This window comes from Pezoporus occidentalis, unplaced genomic scaffold (assembly GCF_034315485.1).
Source record: "Pezoporus occidentalis ecotype Australia unplaced genomic scaffold, CSIRO_AGI_Poc_V1 ctg11, whole genome shotgun sequence".
Classification (NCBI taxonomy): domain Eukaryota; kingdom Metazoa; phylum Chordata; class Aves; order Psittaciformes; family Psittacidae; genus Pezoporus; species Pezoporus occidentalis.
The window spans coordinates 1,906,387-1,926,896 of record NW_026912886.1 but is presented as its reverse complement, the minus strand read 5'-3'; the positions used below and the strand labels follow the sequence as shown (position 1 = coordinate 1,926,896).

Here is a 20,510-nt window from a genome sequence, read left to right as displayed (position 1 = left end):
TGCCCAGAGCAGAAGATCTGAACCAGGATTTCTGGCAGTGTGACATGGCAGGTGAGAAGGTTTCAGCTTGAATTTACTGAAGAAATGAGTGGGGCTTATGCCTGTGGAGATGACTAGAGCTAGCTCTGCCTAGCTCTCCTTTAAACTTTGCATACCAAAAGCTTCTGAGTTTCCAGATCTGTATCTGACCACTTTCCAAACTAAGTTTTGAAAGAAAGGAAAAAACCCCAACCAAAACCCCAGAGGTTTGCTGGGATAGAAACAACAAAAATGAATTCATATAACATGCAAATCAAACAGATTGCCCCACGCCTCACAGAGCAGGTCTCTTCTTCCAGTCTCGCTATTCGTCCAACAAGTTTCAGCAGCCCTCTCATTTTTGACTCCTCTGGGGCTCGAGGAAAAAGACTACTTTCTATTATTTCTGTGTGTCTGTTCCCTGTTCTTCTCTGAAACCTCCCATTCCCTGCTCCTCACACAAGTCCCTAATCTGCATATCTTTATTTTCTTTAATTAATTTAATTAATCTCCTGCACAGACCCTCAACAGAAAGGAGCAATCTTCCCTACCCCACGGAGGTTCCACCTGCCACAGGCACTGACATGCCCTGCATCGCAAGGCTGAAGAAGAAGCAACATCTAATTCATATACTTTACATAGTTTCATCAATTAAATCAAATATGACTTTTTGTTGCAATCTGAAGGACAAAAACAACACAAGACTATTTTTCACACTATTTTTTTCCTATTATCTGATGCACCCTACTGCTCACTAACTGCTGACTTGTTTGTATAATTTACTATTGTCTTTAAAAAGTATTTTACAGGCACAAAAATGTTATTTCAGTACGATTCCATCAGATGACAAATCACTGGTAGCACTGTATCAGCTAGGAGCAACCAAACTGCTCCAAAGCAGTACTGACACAGCGGGTTTACATGAAAGGCTTTGAGTTTCTATTGGTCCGAGTACATCAGTCAGAAAAAGCTGGAGCAGCACAAGTCTGGCTAGAAAACACAGGTAGTGAATCACATTAATTCACAACTCAACACAAACAGTTCTCTTAGTTATTTCCAGAACAGGTACATGTGCTACGTGAGTCAGCAGGTGTAAAATCCAACAGGACCGAGAGATCTCTGCTTTGAAACCAAGTCTTTCCAGTGTGGAAGAAAAGCAACAAAACAAAGAGCGCAGCTGAATAAGGACTGGAAGATGCACTCTGGGGAACTGGAACTGATGTTTAGTGCAACAGACAGCAGGCATCCACGTGAAAGGTAAATCAAAAAATAAACAACACTACAGTGTCAGTTTTGTGTCCTAAAAATTAGTTTCTTGAATAACAACAGGTTGCATTATCAGCCTGAAGAAAAAGTAAAGAGAGAGAAAAAACAATACATAATTTAAGAAGCCACTTACTCATTTTGGCCTGGACTAGTAAAGAGTTAAGGAAAAAAAAAAAAAAGGATGCTAACACGAAGCACAGGACTCACCTCTGCAGCATTCACAGAATCCCAGACTGGTTTGGGTTGGAAGGGACCTTACACCTCCTGTAGTCCCAAGCCCATGTCATGGGCAGGGACACCTTTTGCAGGCTTCAAGCCCCATCCAACCAGGCCTTTAACACATCCAGGCATGATGCAGCCACAGCTTCTCTCGCCAACCTGTGCCAGTGTCTCACCACCCGCATAGTGGAGGATTTCTTCCTTATTTCTAATCTCAGTCTCCCCTCTGGCAGGTTAAAACCATTCCCCCCTTGTCCTGTCACTACAGGCCCTTGTAAAAAGTCCCTCTCCAGTTTTTTTTGTCAGCCACAAGCTGCATGTACGCTGCATCATCCACCACAGGGGATCCAAACAATACAACTAGATAGAGCTCTCTATTGAAGCTCTCTTGGAAAAGTTCCAGAGTTACATTCTGACAAAGCCCTGATTTCTTTCAACAGATGTGTTTCTAACTCATCCCACTTTTAATAAGCTGCTCAGTTTGAAGGCTGAAATCTGAAAGCAAAAGAGCACAAGAAACTTTGGACTTTTGCTTTAAATCCTTTGCCTCAAGACTATCACATAATGTAAATTTTTAGAAAAGGAATACACTCCACCATCCATCATAAAGGTAGCACAATTAGCACCACCCAGGTATCACAATAGTTTCCATAGTACTTAGTTGCATTCACCTTTGGTTTTCTGCTGAATAAGGGACCATCTTGATTTTTAACACAGTCTTTCTCTAGTCCAGTCTTGAACTTGATCATGCTGTGTGAGAAAGTGGCTTCTTAATGTTCTGCAGCACATGAGCACTCCTTGCTTGCTCAGTGTTAAGCACATGCTTTGTCAGACCACAGCTTGCACCCTCTGATAACAAAAATCAGAACCCTAGGAAGCAGCCTACGCTACTTCAGCTGTACCGGTTCTGGAGTCTACATTTTCCAGGCAGGTAATACCTGGGCAGCAAGACCTGAACGATGTGCTACTATGTATTCTTTGGGTTTTTGCTTTTTACTGTTTTGGCTAAACCAGCATAGCTTAGTGGGGTTGTAACAGTTAATAAATTGACTGTCTTTCACGTCTTAAAACAGATGTAATAAAACCAGAGAACATTTATCATTAATTAGCAGGAATAGCAAGCATGCAACTATAATGCACTCCACCCCGCCAAGCTTTCAAATATCCACCTACTCCAGTATGGTAAAAAGAACATTTGAAAGGTCACCGGCAATTCTTGATTTTATGCTTGACAAAATGCTAGAAAGGATGCAATTTCAGATAGGGAACTAGGAAAGATCTAAATAGAATGGACCACAATGAAGGGCAGCTTGCAGCAACAACACAACAACATGTACACAGGAGTTCAGTGAAGGAAATTTTACAAGGGGCAGGAAATGCTGTCTAAAGCTAAACACAACCAAGACCACGTAAGAAAAAGGATGCAGAAGGGGAAGGTCAGACAGAATTAAACCACTTGTGATGCAGCCTGCATTTACAGCGCAAGAACTGCTGGCACAAATATCTAAGAAGCAAAAGCAATAAAAATATCCAGTAAGAATTCATGTGAAAACTTTCACAAAACAGGAAAGGGAAAAATGCCACACAGAGCGAGCAACTTGGACAAGGTTACAGAATGATGTGTTTCAGTAAATAAAAATGAGGTCTATCAAAGCACAAAAGGATGGTGCAACTGAACGAGAAACTAAGTTGAAAGGAAGACAGCATCATTTTTCAGTGTGGCAGAAGTAAGAAAGTAACAAAGGTATTTTGGTGAGATGGCAGGAAAACTAAAATGGACACACCTCTTGGAATTCTTAACCACTCTAATCGGGTACAATGTCTTCCATCTACTTGACATTTGATGCCATTTTTATTGTTAATGCAACTCACACTTGAATGCAATACAATTTAGAAAATATTTTTGTTAACAAGTGAGAGACTACTGAAGAACAAGTACCAGCACTGTAACTTTCAAGGGGTTTGCCACTATTTCTTAAATATTTTATTAGCATTGTCTGTATTTTTACTAGCAAATTGGAAGACAATGATGATCCCACTAGTACTAAAACTAACGCCAAGCATCCACAGGAAAAAACCCCTCCCTATTAAAATAGATAAATCCCATAGTGTCCCCGCCCACAGAACAGGAAAAGTCTTGCTGGCAGACAGAATTTTTGTTTCCAGTATCATCCAAGTCAGTACAACTCCTTCCAGTCTACTGCAGAGAACATGCCTCTGTGACTCAAATACTCCATGCCAGCATACAGAAAGGTGTCCTTGGCGTAGCAGCTGTCCCACAGACACAAAACATTAGCTGTTAAGTGGGAGGCACATCATCTCCCCTTCAGCCCATTTAACAGAACCAGCATTTTACATAAAACTATACTGCGGAGAAGTTACACATCAAATAAACAAGCACAGGAATTTTCAGCAGGAATGCTTGATTTGTGTAGTCCTTCCCCTTATGAAGGTGAAAACTACCTGTAAGGATGTACAATCAGAGATGTTTACAAATGACTAAATACAAATCCAGGATTTGGCAGGCTGTATAACACAGAGGGCTCTTATTCTATCCGTGTTCTTCTGTGCCATCTATCAGCTTAAATGCATGTTACAAAGTATAGCAATGCAAATCTCCACATCATGATATCTTCTTTCCAACAGGCACAAAATAAGAACAGGAACTCAAGACAGGCTTTATTTCTTCCAAAAACCTTACATGCAAATCCAGGCTAAAATTAGATCATAGATTTTAAATCAAGATTCTGGTCCTCGTTCTCAAAGGAAAATGATGTAGCAAGGCCATGGTGTTGACATGTGCCTCATTTTCTGCTAAAATGCAGAGTCACTCAAAGCTGAACAGACAGCTGGAAATGACAATTTTGATCTCTGTGTAACAAGACATTGGTAGCAGTTCAGCTTCCTCTTGCCTTTGCCAGGGCTTCCACAAGAGAACTAAAAAAGGAACTGTCTGAGGGAGGGCAGAATAAGAGACTATTTTGGGGAGTTAGCTTTGTACACTCAGTCACGTGACAGCACTGTCAATTTCTCTCCCCCTCTCCATTAATTACATGCTTCTCTTTGAATTCCATTTGGATACGCTGATCTTGAGGAGATGTCTCTACCTACTGCATATCTGTCATGTTCCATATGGTCAGTCTCCTTTACTGCATACATTTCATGACTGGAAAGCCAGTCTCCTGATTTCTGAAGTCATGAGGAACTACCTTACAATTAAGTGCTATATAAAGCTGGAAATAGACAGCAATTGCTTTTATGTAAGGGTGAAATTTACATCATTTATAGAAATAAATTAAATCATTTATACAAGGACAGGTTTTCAGTTAAATATATTGAGTTTGATTCAGTTTTGATGATTATTTTTAAATTATTATTCCTTTTTAAATTATTTATAAGCTCAGTGAAGTTTCAGAAAATGCACTGCCTGCTCTCTATAATCCCACATACGGAAGTATGCTTTCAGCTCTTGGGAGCGCACAAGCAAGGTAAAAAACACAGAAATGCTGAACAATATCTCAAGAGATATGAAATGGAACAGATGGAAGAGTTGGGACAAGTCATCCAAAAATGAAAGTGAAGCTGGAAATAACATTTTAAAGAAACAAATGGTTTAGCAAATGTGCACAATCCACTAATGCATAACTGGCACAGCTAATGCTACAGAGCTGAAATTTCTGAATATTAACTTACAATTAATGTTACGTAGTTGTAAGCATCTTAAGTATGGAAGTCCAGTATTAGAGTTTTATACCAGACAGCCATGAAAAGATTGTAGATTGCTTTTGTTTTCATAAGGGTAGCAGCACCAGGCAAAGGCACGCTCTTGGCCTTTACTGGAAAAAAAAGATTCCAGATCACTGATTTCTATTCTTTTTAACTGGAATCAAGGGAGAAATGGGAAGTATGATGGAATTTTTCACATACTTTTCATTCTTACTTAATTTTTTGAGTCCATTCATACATCCACATTAAACTGCACCATAAATTATTTCTGTGCTGCACCAGACACATAAAAAAAAAGAAATAAATAAAATGCTGGCTATTAAAATCAATGTGGAACACAATTATTTTCGCTAGCAATTAAGAAGTATTATTGACACTGATATATTTATAGATATGTTCCTCACACACTGATGTGAGATTAAAGGCTGAGTATATATTTTCAGCATTCAAGAGCTAAACAATTAATCACTGAAAAGTAAAATGGCAAAAGAGAATGAGTATTGGAGAGACCTGAAACAGTGCTATCAATGACCTGTGCAATAAAACAGCATCAGAAGCAGATCTCCCAGGCAATGAAGACTGAGCAGAACAGATGACCTCATTCTGATCTGGAGTTTTGCTACAGTCTTAAACATACAAGTGGACTCCAACGGAATATTCTGCTTTTCTGGAGTTCCCATTTTCAAAGATGAAGATAACCCAAAAAAACCCGCAGAATACTTCTACTTAATGGTAAAATTCCTTTCCAGTAACATAGAATCAACTGTGCCCTGCTAAATCCCAAACTGTGTCCTTTTTTACAAGCATCAGATTGTCTTTCAACCATCTAGTTTCCTACAGCTCCTAAGTTCCTCATGAAACACATGACAATGTCTTGTATTTTTCAACTTAGGAAAATATAACAGAAGTTCACATTGTGCTCTTAGATACTGCTAATTCAAAATGAAGCCTTTGTCTCAAGGAATTATGTGTAAAGCTGGAGTAAGATTTACAGTGATGAGAATGCTCATGTTCTCAGGAAGGTTGACTGAAGAAATCTGTTGTGGCTTTTTTGGGGGGAAGAGATAAACTTCTGGTCTTCCTTCCTCCTGAATGAAAGTGCACACAGACAATATCTCAGCTCTGCAGCAGATGTTTTTGATACAAAGTGATCTGCTTCAAGCCTGATTCCTGAACCATCACAGTGTTATGTTAGATCCAATTTCCACGTCCCCCGAGTCAAATGCTGCTCTGAAAGCCAAGCAACTGTCACAGTCACTCTCCACTCTATAATTTGCTGACATATGTGGTGCTCATATATTCTCCCCAACCCATGATTTTATTTATCATCTGGTATAGTCAGCAAATAGCATTTGGTGTCCTTTTATTTGCATAGGGACCTACTCTTTGTTCTTTGGTTGATATTTAATTATTAACATAAAAACATCAGGATTTATGATGTCTTGGAGATGCCATGAGTTTGAGGAAACTTATGTGCAGATGTGCAGGCTCTCAAAAGGTAATTCCTGCTGGGTATTTACTTGAAAGACTCTGCAAGATTAGAGATGATGCTGTAAACAGCTATCAACCAAGTGTCCTCCCTGAAGTCCTAAACAAGGATGAACACTGCAGTCTTGTGATTGTAACCAAGCTGAAAGAACTGTGCTTCCCATTTTAATAATTAGCTGTAGTAGTAACCAAGAAGTGTGACAGGGCTCGTAGAAAGCTGTTCTTTCAACTGAATAGAATGATGGAATTAGTCTGGGTGGCCCAGGACAGCATGCAGAGAGAGAATGTGAGGAGTGCTAAGCAGGGGTAAGAAAAAGCCCTTCAGTATAAAACAGTACAGAAAGGCACCAAGAAGAACACGAAACCCAAACCAAGCATGATATGTTCTATGCACAAGAAACTGCCAGGAACTAACAGAACAAAGAGCACTGCAGCATCTGATGGAAGACACATTCTGATACAGAGACAGATCACCTGGAGAATTCAGCCCAGAAACTGTTCACTCAGCTATTGCTCAGTCAGGCAGAGACACTGGGCTCAAGGTAAAATTTATACTAATACCAAGAAGGGTACACGAGAGCCTCCTGAACTGAGAGAGATAAAGATGCTGCTCGGGTTAGCTGTAGTACGTCAACCAGATGAGAGGAATATTCTCATGATCTTGGCTACCTTGGGTTCTCATCCTAGAAGCAGGCATGCAGCTACTGGGATGTTCAAAGCTATAAAGTCATTCTAAGCTCTGATTAAGCTGAGTTACTAAGAGATCAGAGAGTGGAATAGATGTTGATTACTCATGTGATTGTGTATCTTTAATAGATACATATGAGTAATAAGGTAAATGATTCTGTGCTATTAAAACCTCTGCTAAAAACAACATATAACCTGTCCTTTGCAATGTGCCAGTTACGCAACTCTACATGACTATAAATCTAACATTGCTTGCTGTGCTTCATTAGTATTTAACACAAATGGTCAGCATTGACAAAATACATCCAATCATAAATATCATCACTGTTATATTAAACAATTAGGAAAAGGCCTTAGGTTTAAAATATTTCTATGTGGCTTAAAAATAAAAAATAACAAATCACTGACTCAATCCTAACACATAGGTCTATAACGTCTCAGATTGGAATCTCAAGTTTCTTTACAATACTCAAGAAAACTCAAGAAAACCTGAAGAAAACTCAGTCAAACAGATGACTTACTGAAGTATAGGTCTATGTGCTGTTAAGCCCCTTCCGCCTTCACATACCTTCCTTTGCACTTTGTCCAAGTCTGCACATGTAAGTTCCCATAGCTGTATCACATAAAGAGCAAACAGCAAGTAACCTACAACTGGCCCTTCAGACTCAATTAGCAACAGGTATAAAACACAAACTGTGCATCAGACAAACACAAACTAAGCAACTTTATCCAGCAATGAATAGCTGATCAGACAGATGGAACACTTTTGTCAACACAGACATAGCAATGCCACAAAAATAAAATCAATTTCTTAGGCAGAACTAAAAAAAAAAATCCCATTTTTAATTTTGATGCAGCTTTAAAAGTCTGCATTCATGTCCATTTTCAGATGTACAAAGTACTCATACCATTGAAATAATGCTTTTAAGCCAATGAAATCTGACCTCCTTGACAGTTAAGCAGCTGCATAAAAGCCTAGAACTGGTAAATTTGAAACCTCAAACTGAGCACAGACTTGACCACAAACTCCCTGTGCAATGCTAAAGTGAACTTGGCTAGAGATACAAACACCAGCATATGCAATGTAATTGCAGAAAGGCAATCTTTGTGCTAGAAAGATATTTACCAAAATAGCCCAAACATTTCTGCATACATTCTTTTGAATGACAGAGGAAATACATAGGCTTGGAGCTCAACATGCTTACCTTATCAAAATTAGATAGAAAAGCTACTGGTTTATGGTATAAGTTATTTTAGGACATTAACAGCTGGCAGGAAGAACCAGGCAGAAATAAAATAGAACCAATACATGTATGCATATGTATTTTAAAAATCTTTACATCTTCAATCAAACCAAAAATGAGCTCTTTCTGGAAGATGTGCATCAAGCACAACAAGCAGAACATGTCAGTGAAACAAGTAGCTGTGCTAAATAAAAAGTTCAACAGAAACAAGACTGCAGGGATCTTACCAGCAGACAAGCAGAGTACAGAAACACCAACAGAGCAAATATTTAGGACAGCTTCTGGCAATTTAGAAAATCTATATGCAATACATATGCAATGTATAGAAATTTTAGCTATCTGTGTAACAGTCACTGTGTATTTAACCCACCCACTTGCTGATATATACTTTTAAACTCTGCTGTAGCTGCTCAGTAGTTACTTTGATTTAACACACAATTTCTTAAAGCATATTAAGATTAAAAACAAAAGACAACTTTCAGGAAAAGGCCCAGTGTACAGTATCAAGCCCATAAAACCACTTTGCAATATGTATACCACACAGATATCACGTACTCATTTCTAACTTCCCATCTTCACAACTGTTGTTAGCCCACATCAGAAGAAATTAACAAAACCAACTATGACAAAATGCCTTCAAATATCAAAGGTGTCTTTACACTTTTAAGCTAATAAACTTTACACAACTACAATAAAATGAATCCAAAGACCCAGTTATTTTTCTGATATAGGTTCTCAGATACTTTCTAACTGAGCCACTTTACTCCCATACCATGAATTTCAGGTACACATATTAATCACTGGCTGGTTTCTCTATCACTTTATGGGAAGTCCATTTCAGACTAAACTTAGCTGCTTTGCATAGTGACCCAAAACAGTTACAAGTACTTTCAGGCAGCTGAAAGTGACAAAATTCAGCTGAAGTTGCCTCCCCTCTCCCCCTAGCACAGATGTTTTTAAGGCATGACTGTCAATAATCTAAAACACAGCCATCTAACACCAAAAACTTCTTTATTTTTTTTGCTGAAAACACCTATCTTAGTACACTCTACGGTCAGCTTATCATAAGAGCTGATTTACCAGTCAAAATACCAGTGTCTCTCTTTTCATGACTGGGTCTTTCTCTAAGCAAGTGGCGAGCACAGGAAAGACCTGTGTCCAGCAAGCTTACCTTCAAGTAAGTCTCTCGCCAGACCTGGTTCTGCCCCTGTGGACCGAACAAAGTCTGACAGGACTGCATCCATATCAAGAGTCATGTGATCATTCAGAGATGCTGCCAGGCATGCAGCAGCAGGACTCGCTGGTCGGCTAGAAGGCATCCATCTGCCAAGGAGAAAAGGCAACAGCATTTTAGGGTATACTCCAAGTGATGTAAATCACAGTTTTCATCCCTTCCCCAAACAGTGCTATTAAAATGTTTAAACCATTCAAGTTAAAACAACCAGGGATGGTCTTCCACCCCTGCCTTTGCCTAAAAGCTAATGACCATTCACAGTGGAAGGTTTTCCCTTTCCTAACATTTCATATTTTTATTGTTTTTTCTTATGTGTGGCCTGTAAATAATTCTGTAACTTGAAGACTCCAATCCAGCTAAACACAGGAACTGTGCCACAGCCAACAAAAATACCTCTGCCCTTCTGCATTCTGCATCTACTTTTCTGTTCCCTAGAAAGCAACGTTCTCCACAAATATCAAATAAAATTAAAGCAGGCACTTCCCGAGTAGTTTGTGCTGGATAAGCTATGAAGAAAGCTGTCACTCAAAACACAGTTACGCTAAAGGCTGGTGTAGATGATCTCCACAGGTCCCTTCCAATTCTGTCAAGGTATCCGTGGTTCTAGCCTGCCTGCACCACTGCAGAAACAGTGCAAAGCAAAGCAAACAGGATGAAATGAAACATAACATAAGCAAAAGCATGTGTTTTGCTTTTGTGCCTGCTATTCATCATTGGACAAAGTTTACCTTTGAACATGAATTAATTTTTTCTGTTAATTCCTCTTCACAGGCTCAGCTGCAGCTTTACCATGTGCCAAGGGTAAGTACTAGTTTGAAGATTTCCTACTGGCAGCAGATGATACTGGTTGGCTCTTGCTTGTACCACAGCTACAGAGAAATAAACTGTGAAAGAAATTGGAAACCAGTTGATTTCACTGTTCCCCATTTTAACCTTATAAACAGAGTGCCTTTGCTTTCTTAGAAATTGCCTTTTTCTGCAATACATATCCCAGGTAGGATACAAACATCATTTACCTTCTGCTCCAGCATGGGGGCCTTTTTCACCTCATCCATAAGGACTGCCTGCAAAACCCACCTTCCAACAGTCTGAATTTATATGGGATATGGTTACACAATGACACACTTTTTGGTATCAAAGCACTTCGCAGTCTTCTGGCCCCTCCACTGTTTTATACTGCCTCTACGTTTATGCTTTTATACTACTTATACAACAGTATCATTACGTTTGGGACAAATCAGGAAAGCAGGGGAGGTGAACCTTTCTTCTATTCAGCTTTGGTGAGGCTCATCCGGAATTATGTACATTTCTGGCTCCCAAGTACAAGTAAGACACAGACATACTGGAGCAAATCCAATGAAGGACTGCAGACGGCACATCTGAATCACCACTGGACCAGGGAAACACTTCTGAAATGAAGATGGAGTAACAGAGGGAAGGATAGAAATACTGAGGAGGAGGCTAGTTACAAAGGAATGCAGACACTTCAGGAAGAGAACTACCTTAGTGGATTATGACCAGATTTGGCATCTAAGCTTTGTACCAACTGAATCTGTTTCAATTCAATCACTACTTCTGTTAGAAAACAAGCAAACAAACAAAACAAAACAAAAAAACAAAACACCCCCTCCCCCCAAAAAGAGCTCCTAGATCTACTGTACTAAACATCCATAGAGAGCCACAAGAAACTGAATACAATTAATTTCTTTAATGACTAAGAATGAAACAACCAGCTAAAAGAGCCCTCTGCAGGTGAACGACACAAAGCATCAGTGAACCTTACTAACAGTCCAAAGTGGCTGCTAATTTTGAGTGCACCAGCTGGGCACTCCAGTCCAGTCGCTAGGTGTGGGGCTGGACTGCTAAGCAATTTGGAAAACTAAAGTGTGTATTTGTCTGGTAATGCAGAAAGTTCTCTGTCTATATAGAGAGAACTGGTAGTATCTGTGCATTAACAGCTGTTGAAAACACAGCCCGCTTGCAGCAGAGCCAGAGATGAGGCCAGCCATGGTTTACTGAAAAACAGTAATTTAAAGTTAAATACTCTCTGGGTTCCATTATCTAGTGATAAATAGCTGTACAGGTAGAAACACCTGCCTCGTGCCAGGTGCCAAGGAAGCACACTCCATCCAGACTTTCCAAATGCATGACAGGGACATGATAACATTTTCTAGTCAAACGCTCCCTCTGTATCTGTGCACTTTGCTGTGCGATTCTCCAGACTCTGGGTCCTGCAACTGTGCTCAGAACACCTGCACAAAAATATTTATATTTAATTCTTCCTGTATTAATACCTACATCCTTCCTGTATATGATACCTATATTTAAGTCTTCCTGTTACTCATCAGACCTAAATTAACAGCACAACATAGCTTAATAGTGTTTATTCAGACAGTTGGAAGAATCAATGATGAAACATGTTAATGAATGTTAAAAATGAAAGAAAACAGAACAAACCCATCACTGATTACCTAAACGAACACTCCTTCATCTGTGTTGGTTTACTTAGAAATGAAATCAGATCTACAGGACTGTGCTGACTGGAGCTGGACTCCTGCCCAGCCTCCATACAAACTCCAAATTTCAACTAAAATGCCTGCTACACATGCAGCTGAGTAGCAGTTTGCTGTGGAAAGTCATTCCTCTTACACCAGTAACACCTCACAAAGTCCCCGAAACATTATAAACTAATGCAGTGGTACCAAACACACAAATATTAACAGCTATAGTAAAAAAACCACACCCCCCCAGTCCAGCACCCCCTGCCCCTTCAATGCCTCTCCCAAACTCAAGCACTAGGTTTCCTACTGTAACAGTATTTTACTGTTAGTGCTAACTACTAACCATGTATTAACTATTTTTTCATATAGCAAACAGCTCCCCTCTACCCCATTTTGAAGTCATGATTATCACAGAGGACAGGGGGTCTGCCTGTTAATTGTACTATGTCCCTCTGGAGAAAAACCTACTCCAGAACTCCAGACTACGCATGCTCTACACTCCAAAAGCAAGGAGCAGGGTTGGTAGGATCCTCCCTGTGTACAGCTGAACTAGCACTATTTCCCCCCCCCCAGACAGAATTGTTTTCACAGCTCTCTAGAACTTAGAGGAGGAAAAACCCAACAAACCAAAACCCAGCTATAGAAAAAGCCTTTAAAAAAAATATCCTCTTTGCCAGAAAACGGCTGTTAGCCATGAAAACCCACCCAGATGGAAGTGGGAACTACTGAGCAAAGGAGAAAATAAATTGTAAAGAAGGAGGCAGTGACTCAGAAGCCTGATGTTTCCCAGACATACTGCTCTCACCACATGAACACAGCCTCTCTTCACCTACAAAACCATCCCCACCACCTTTGCTCCATGTGACTGGTCAAAGCATCAACACAACTCACACCTGAAATACACAAAGTTGAGGAGATCAAACACAATCACCCATATTATCCTCACCTGTCAATAAGCATCATTCCTCCTGTGGTTAGCAGCACAGGCACACATTTATACTTGCAGTTCTCCTTTTAAATGTGTCACACATAACACACAAAAGGCGCTTTGAACTGAAAGTAAATGGAAACATCTTGACCCTCAAACACAAAGACCTTGGTTTTCACTCACTTTCTAGCCAGATTTCTTCCCTACATAATTTATTTATATAATGCAAATACAAGAAGCAGAAGGATTTGTTTCATATTCCAAGAAAAAGCATTTTAAAACTATTTAAAGAAAAGATACTGATAGCTTCTAAATGTTACGGTGGGCTCATAGGACTTGAAATCAATTTAATACACTCTCCATTATATTTGATCTTTTCTTCTTTAAGTAACCCTCTCAAAACTGAGCCATGCATGGAAGTAAACTGTTTTCATCTGAATCTAAATTTGACTTCTTCAAAATCAAATAGCTTCTCCCAGTTAAACAATACGAAGATACTTTTTTTCCAAATGGGAAGAGATGCATAGGGTAACTAATGAAGCAAACACAAGTATGTTAAAACAAATCCTATATGTCTAGAAATACAAATAGCAAACAAAGCAGTAGTGAGGAACAGAAAGAAACCAGCACACAAAGGGTGCAGTGGGCAAAGCCTCAGGAAGACTTAATGACTGAACTGCAACTAGGATCTTTCATCATTTTCACAGAGAGGATGAAATAAGCACTATCAGTAATGTGCCAAGGCTCAGAGCTCTGGGAAGCCATTAGGGTTAGACAGACACTCACTGACTGGATTCAACCAGTTTCTCCATGTGCTGTTTTTAATTTCCCTGCAGTGTGACAAGGCTAACTGCCCACTAACATTACTGGCATCTCCGATGCCACTGACACTACAAACATCCCCAATGGTTTGGCAATACATAGACTAAATGCAGATCACTCTTCTGTTCAATATTCAAGCTGCTTGCATTCTTGGTTATAAAGGCAGAAAGACCCTGTTTGTGCACAGCTCCGGGCTTCGAAAGTAACTCTGACATATCATATTTGATGGGGAATGTCATTATTCTAACATCTTGACAATAATACGAAATTCAACCAATGCCTTCCATAAGACCATTTCTTCCTCCCTAGTTTCTGGTTTTCTAATAAATAAATATGGGTAGCAGAAAAAAAATACAGACTATAGTGTAAACGTTCACCTTTGTATGTAAATATTGAGGATATAACCTAGTGTATCCACAAAGACACATGATTGCCCAACTCTGAAATTTGCTCACTCATCTGAAATTTTTATCTCAGATTCACAAGGAAAAGCCTACATCAATTCTTTTTCCTCTTAGATTATGCTCAGAGAATGACAGTTGAAGCTAAGAAGAGTATTTGACTAGTAAGGTGGCAGAAGGCCAGTCTACTCATAATACCAATACCCCATAATGAAATGCAAATGAAAATACTCCAAACACCCAGAAAAAGCCAAACCCAAAACCAGTCCACAGTCTTAAATTAGCACCTCGATAAACTGCACAGGCATGTTCCAAAGCAGAAGCTACAGAAGTCTTCTAAAATTCCAGACTGACTGATGTGTATGGCATTGTGCAACCCTCAGACTTTAAAAGGAGGGCTTTTCTGGCAAATTCCTCAACAGCATCTCTGCTCCTGCTCTGCTGCTGTATGAAGAAAGGTGTACAGAACTCGTAATTCAGTTGTATTTATTTACCATGATCCAGTAATCAGAAGGAGGAAAACAAACACATGGGATTCAGAAAAAACTTGGGTCACAGAAGAGAAAGCAAAGATAAAGCATGACTGCACAGTCTAATAAACCACACAGAAATCAATTCAGGCACATAAAGCTACATAACTAGTGCTGCACTAGATAGCACATAGCACCTGCTGGGTTTCAGCCACTGCTTCAGAAGTGTATGGGTCTACGAGTTCCACGAGGTTATCCCAGAGCACACAGAGCTTTCAAAGTAGCAATACACACCTCTGTGTAAGGAAGGTGCTCAAATTACCTGTTTCCATGTATAATACTTACCAGGTGCATATGAGGTACCTTAATCACACCTGAAATACTGACTACCTGAAATACACCTGGGGATCTACCTTTCTTTCTTTAAATGTTCACCTTAATTTGTCAAGCCTGCAGAAGACATAACAAAATACACACAGCTGTGCACTGGAATGCTGACATGCAGTTTTTCCAGAAAGTTTTTAAAGTTCCCGAAGTCCTTTTTTCCTAGACTCAATGATTTCAGTTGGAAAGACAAACAGGGTCTCAATAAACCCATTCAAATGGAAGCTTACCCTGTTTCCTAACAAAAATAGTTCTCAGGTGACTGAGTGACAAATAAAAAACTGGGTACAAAGAAATATTCCACACCTTTCCTACACTCAGGACATCCTAGCTCCCTCTGCACCGACTTCACTGTTCCTAGAGATTCCAGGCCTTCAACTTGTACAAAACCTCTCCAGTATTGCCCTACTTTGCATGGCATTGATGCTGCCCATCAGCAGAATACTCCAGTCCACCAGAAATTCAACTTTGACTGTAAATCACTGGATACAAGGCAGCTTTTTCACACAATGCCCAAGGCTGCTTAAGCCAAACACTCTCAGCAGAGATCTCTCAGATCATAGTGGACTTGAGAGTAGATACTTATGCTCAGACTCCTATATCACAGTATTTTAAAGGCCAATTAAAAGAGAGCATCTCTTTTAAGCATTTTACTTTAATACTTTGTATTCATCCCATGCAAATCAGACATTACTTTGCCAGCTTCACACCAGTTTTGTTCTAAATACACTACCTTCAGATAGCTTGCAGATTTAGGTGCCAAAAATATAAAGATGAAAACCAGTTTTTAACCTCACAGTCAGAAGAACGTCTCACATAGAACTAAATATATATTATACACTTTAATTACAGATTAAGTGGCCTTAAATTTTGCAATCTGTTTTGTATGACTAAGCCCATGCTGCTCATAGAACTCCCATGAAAGAAATAAATATTATTCAGGAAATATATCTGTACAAACTGTACTATTTAAGCTATTGTACACTTCACCAGCCTCTGCACTGAGCTAGGAAGTAGCACAAGCACCTTTAATCTGACTGCATTCAAATTAGCTGCACTTGACTGAGTTCTCCCATCAGAACAGCAAACCACTCCATTAAGAGGCACCGATAATTGCATTAGTGAAGGAATATGGGGTCACAAAATATATGCAATAATAATCACACTGTTCTGCAAAACCTCTACAAAATGCTTTAAGCTGCTGGGTGAATAAGATCTTGAGAGCAGGTGTAGTTCCAGTGATGGATTACAAGGCATTAGTTGAAGCAGCCAAAGTGATCATAACTACCTGAACATCGGGTAACACAGAATCATAGAATAGTTAGGGTTGGAAAGAACCTTAATGGCAAAATGGAGCATTTATATGTTAATCATAAAACATGGACTCTCATAACATGTAAGATAACAAGACAATATGCAGTCATTTTTACAATTATGGGCCATCTATCTTCTTAAGTATAAAACATCAGAGTTAAAGAAAAGGTGAAGACCAAGAAAGAAGACAAATAAAAGCTCCTATCAGGCATTATTATTAAGTTTTTGTCTGCACAGTGGAATTCAGGAAAATTAACCGATATTAATTTAACTGGATTTGTCCATGTCCATTAGATTTATTTGCAAACGCTTTCCTCTGGCAATAAAATGTGGTCTTGGTCTGGCAAATTAAACCAAATTCACTAGAGGCCACTTTAATTATGAATAGGAAAGTGCCCACAGAGACTTGATGGTATTTAAGCTGCCCTCTAAATTCCTCCCTTTAGTTGATCTGCCCCAATTTCCTCAGTACCTTGTGTAGGCAAGTCCTGAACTGATGCATTAGAAGTGAAAAAGCTATGCTGAAGAACCCTCAGTCAACACACTAAATCCCTGTGGGACCTGTTGAAGAAGAGCCATTACCCAAGAGAATTGTTCAACTATTTTAAGGTCAGTTTTAGGAAGAATACTGCCCAAGTGCAGAGACCAACTGGGAGGTATTTTAAAAACACATGTACAGTTCAGTGTCCAGAAATGCTATTTAAAATGTCTACCATTTGGATTATTTGAAACTAGAACTACTGATAAAGCCCACCACTCCATCACCTTTTGAAGCAATTTTTTTAACACTTAGAGATTATAATTTATTACTTGAGGCTGAGATGAAAGAAAGTGGAAAAGAGAAATTGAAAAGACCATGCTGCCTTGAAGAGCTATGGCACACTCCCACTGAAGGAACATATCCAGAATATTCAGAATATGTTCCAAAACACCTACAGTCACTGCTATGAACTAAGTCCTTGCACTCCACCGCTGAGGGCAGCCTAGCAAAAGGCACAGCACTAGTCCTACAGAAGGTGCACATGCAGGAGAACTCATTCACTGCTCAGATGTCCTGTTTACAACTGTGTTTTCATGGAGCTTCAGAGGGTTTTCATTACACTATTGTTCCTACTCAGGAATGGCTACATTCTCCGAGAGCAAAAATGTCACAGATAAATGAGAACTCCACAGAAATAGGGCTGAGAACTGCAATAAACAACAAGCATGGAAAAGCCTTTCCAGGTAAGGATCCTCATCTGTGTATGTTTCTCAGGATAAAACCCCACCACCGCTATAAGGGTTTTGCTTTCATACAGGACAACAGATAAGGCAATTACAGTGTTTCCCTTTTTAATGCACAAGGGCCCTTGTAGTGTGATAGAAAGCAGCAGTGCAAGAGCTAAACGTAACACCACTGACAAAACTGGAGTTTCCATAAAACAAAGACCTCAATTTTAAACCAAATTAAAGTATCAATTATTCTTTTATCTGGAAGAGTGATAAAGTAGGCAGTATTATACTGTACTGTAAATATAACAATAAGGCTTTTGAATGTTAATCTAAGGCCTCCTAAAAGCATGGTTTCATTAAGTAACATGCATCTCTTCCACTAGAATAGAACACAAGCAATATCAACAAGCTCAATTTTTGCCCCATCCAGAATTTTTTCTTCAAGTTTTTCCCTCATTTGTAAACTCTTCCTGACACTACAAGAAGGTACTGTTTCCAGATACTGAACATATTCATCCGAATGGCAACCTTCTGTCAAAAAAAGAAGGTATGCTGGCCAAAACACTGATCTTAACAGTTTTCCCTCACAAAAACACATACCATATACTTTGCATGCATAAATTTCAGTCCATAAAAAGCAAGATGTCTCAGTAACCATTACTGGATGTATATAATGTGGAGTTTCATTATTTTGTTCAAGTTTGTGTTGCATTAAAAATGAAACACTCAGGCACACAGGCACCAGGAAATGCATGCAGCTCAACAATCAACACAGTGAAGACAAGCTTAACCACTTGCTGTTTCCAACATTTTGAGTTATTTAGCCCACTATTTCTACATTGCGAATTGTAAAATTAATTGTCATAGCAACAGGAGACTAAGTCTTCATTTACAATGCAGATAATCTTTTTGTTCATGTTATTCATGCATAACTCCATAGCCTCTGATTTGCAATGTGTCACAGTCACCTTTTACCAGGGAATGCGAGAGAGGAACAGAACACACAGGTATGACACACTGGCATGCAGTGGTCAGGAAGCACTTCAACCTCAACCCACGCTTTACAGCAAGCTACTTCCTCCTATATAGTCATTCAAGAACAAGCAGCTGCTGACAAGCCAGACTGCTAAGAGCAGTTCTGCTGTTAATGCTGCTTGTTCTTGAGTTGTAAATAGACACACAGCTGATTAAAGCTACATTTAAGCAAGTTTTTAATTCAACTTACTTACGACAGACTTTAAAGAAGAGTTCCTGGAGGCATGTGTCAGATGGGCATTATGCTGCTGGTTTTTGGTGAGAAAAATAATCTGGTTTTGCCACAGTAGAAGGTATGAATAAGCAAAACTTTGTCCCCTGAGAAATCTGGAAAAAAAAAGTAGTGTATTAATCACTGGACTTCCTCCATATGGCCCAATAACAACAACGAGCAAAAATCAACTTTCCCTTTGACCTTAGGAGTCTAATGGATACTCTCAACACAGATAAATTAACATGTACGATAATTTGCATTTACAAGACTACTTGGGCACAACCCAGACAATTAAGGGAAAAAAATAATAATTATGAATGTGCAAAAATATCCTTATGGCTATTCTACATGAGGTCATTCATTCACACTTTAAAACTCTTCTAACAGTTCTTTCTCAAGATTCAAACGGAGCTTTCAAGGTTTTTCTTCTCATAAACTATCAAAATCCAAGGCAATTAACTAGTGAAGAGTTATCCAGAAGATTTAATCAGGATAGCCATTGCCTTTTATGGAAGAAAGGGACAAACACATGAAGAAGGAAGGAACACTATTTCTATATATTTTAAAAAGAAAGAATATTTCCCTTTGCATAGCATCTACTCTATCTGTTAAGCATAAATCTTGCTCCTTGCAAATACATAATCCAATCACTGTAAGATTCACCTTTTCATTTTAAAAGATGCTTCCAGTCAGTTTCGCTGTTTCTGGATTTTAATCCAGTCACAAAACTCACACTCTTGTAAGTGAGGCCAGCTGTACCAAACTCAGGATTCAGCAGGTGTCTGTTCAAACCCTTTCCTCGTAGAAAACATTCCTTCTAAAAATGCTTTTAAAACAGGCAGAAACATAACAAAGTCCACAATTTTTATGAATTTGTGATAATTAGAATATGAAAACAGAACATTGCATTATTTCTCATTATTTCCTAGGATACATATGGAAATAATCAAACCTCAGTAGATAATAGTCCTGATGCAAAAAATCCCAGTTGCCTGTTTAGCAACTCAACTGAAACACAAAGTGTTTGTGAACTAATACATAGCACTTACTAAGATTCTTAGGTGTTTTTTGCTTCACTGTGATATATTTTCATGACAGAATCATGAAATCATAGAATCATAGAATAGAATCATAGAATCGTTAGGGCTGGAAAGGACCTTAAGATCATCTAGTTCCAACGCCCTGCCGTAGGCAGGGATACCTTACGCTAAATCGTATCACACAAGGCCTTGTCCAACCTGGTCTTGAACACTGCCAGGGATGGAGCATTCACAACCTCCCTGGGCAACCCATTCCAGTGCCTCACCACCATAACAGGAAAGAATTTCCTTCTTATATCCAATCTAA

General features: G+C 39.1%; 1 protein-coding gene across 3 annotated transcripts in view; it reads right to left on the bottom strand.

The window, feature by feature from the left end:
• The window catches only part of OTUD7A (OTU deubiquitinase 7A), a 51,673-nt gene extending 32,398 nt beyond the window's left edge, over window positions 1-19,275 (bottom strand). For 2 of the 3 annotated variants that reach the window (XM_062626503.1, XM_062626523.1), the window contains exons 1-3: window positions 19,140-19,270; window positions 10,611-10,766; window positions 9,820-9,971 (exon numbers count right to left, since the gene is read on the bottom strand). In XM_062626503.1, coding sequence (XP_062482487.1) covers window positions 9,820-9,967 — 148 coding nt within the window. In that variant the 5' untranslated portion in view covers window positions 9,968-9,971; window positions 10,611-10,766; window positions 19,140-19,270. Of the gene's footprint in view, window positions 1-9,819; window positions 9,972-10,610; window positions 10,767-19,139 lie in introns of all 3 variants that reach the window. The other variant, XM_062626514.1, reaches the window with a different exon arrangement.
• Window positions 19,276-20,510: the final 1,235 nt, after the last annotated feature.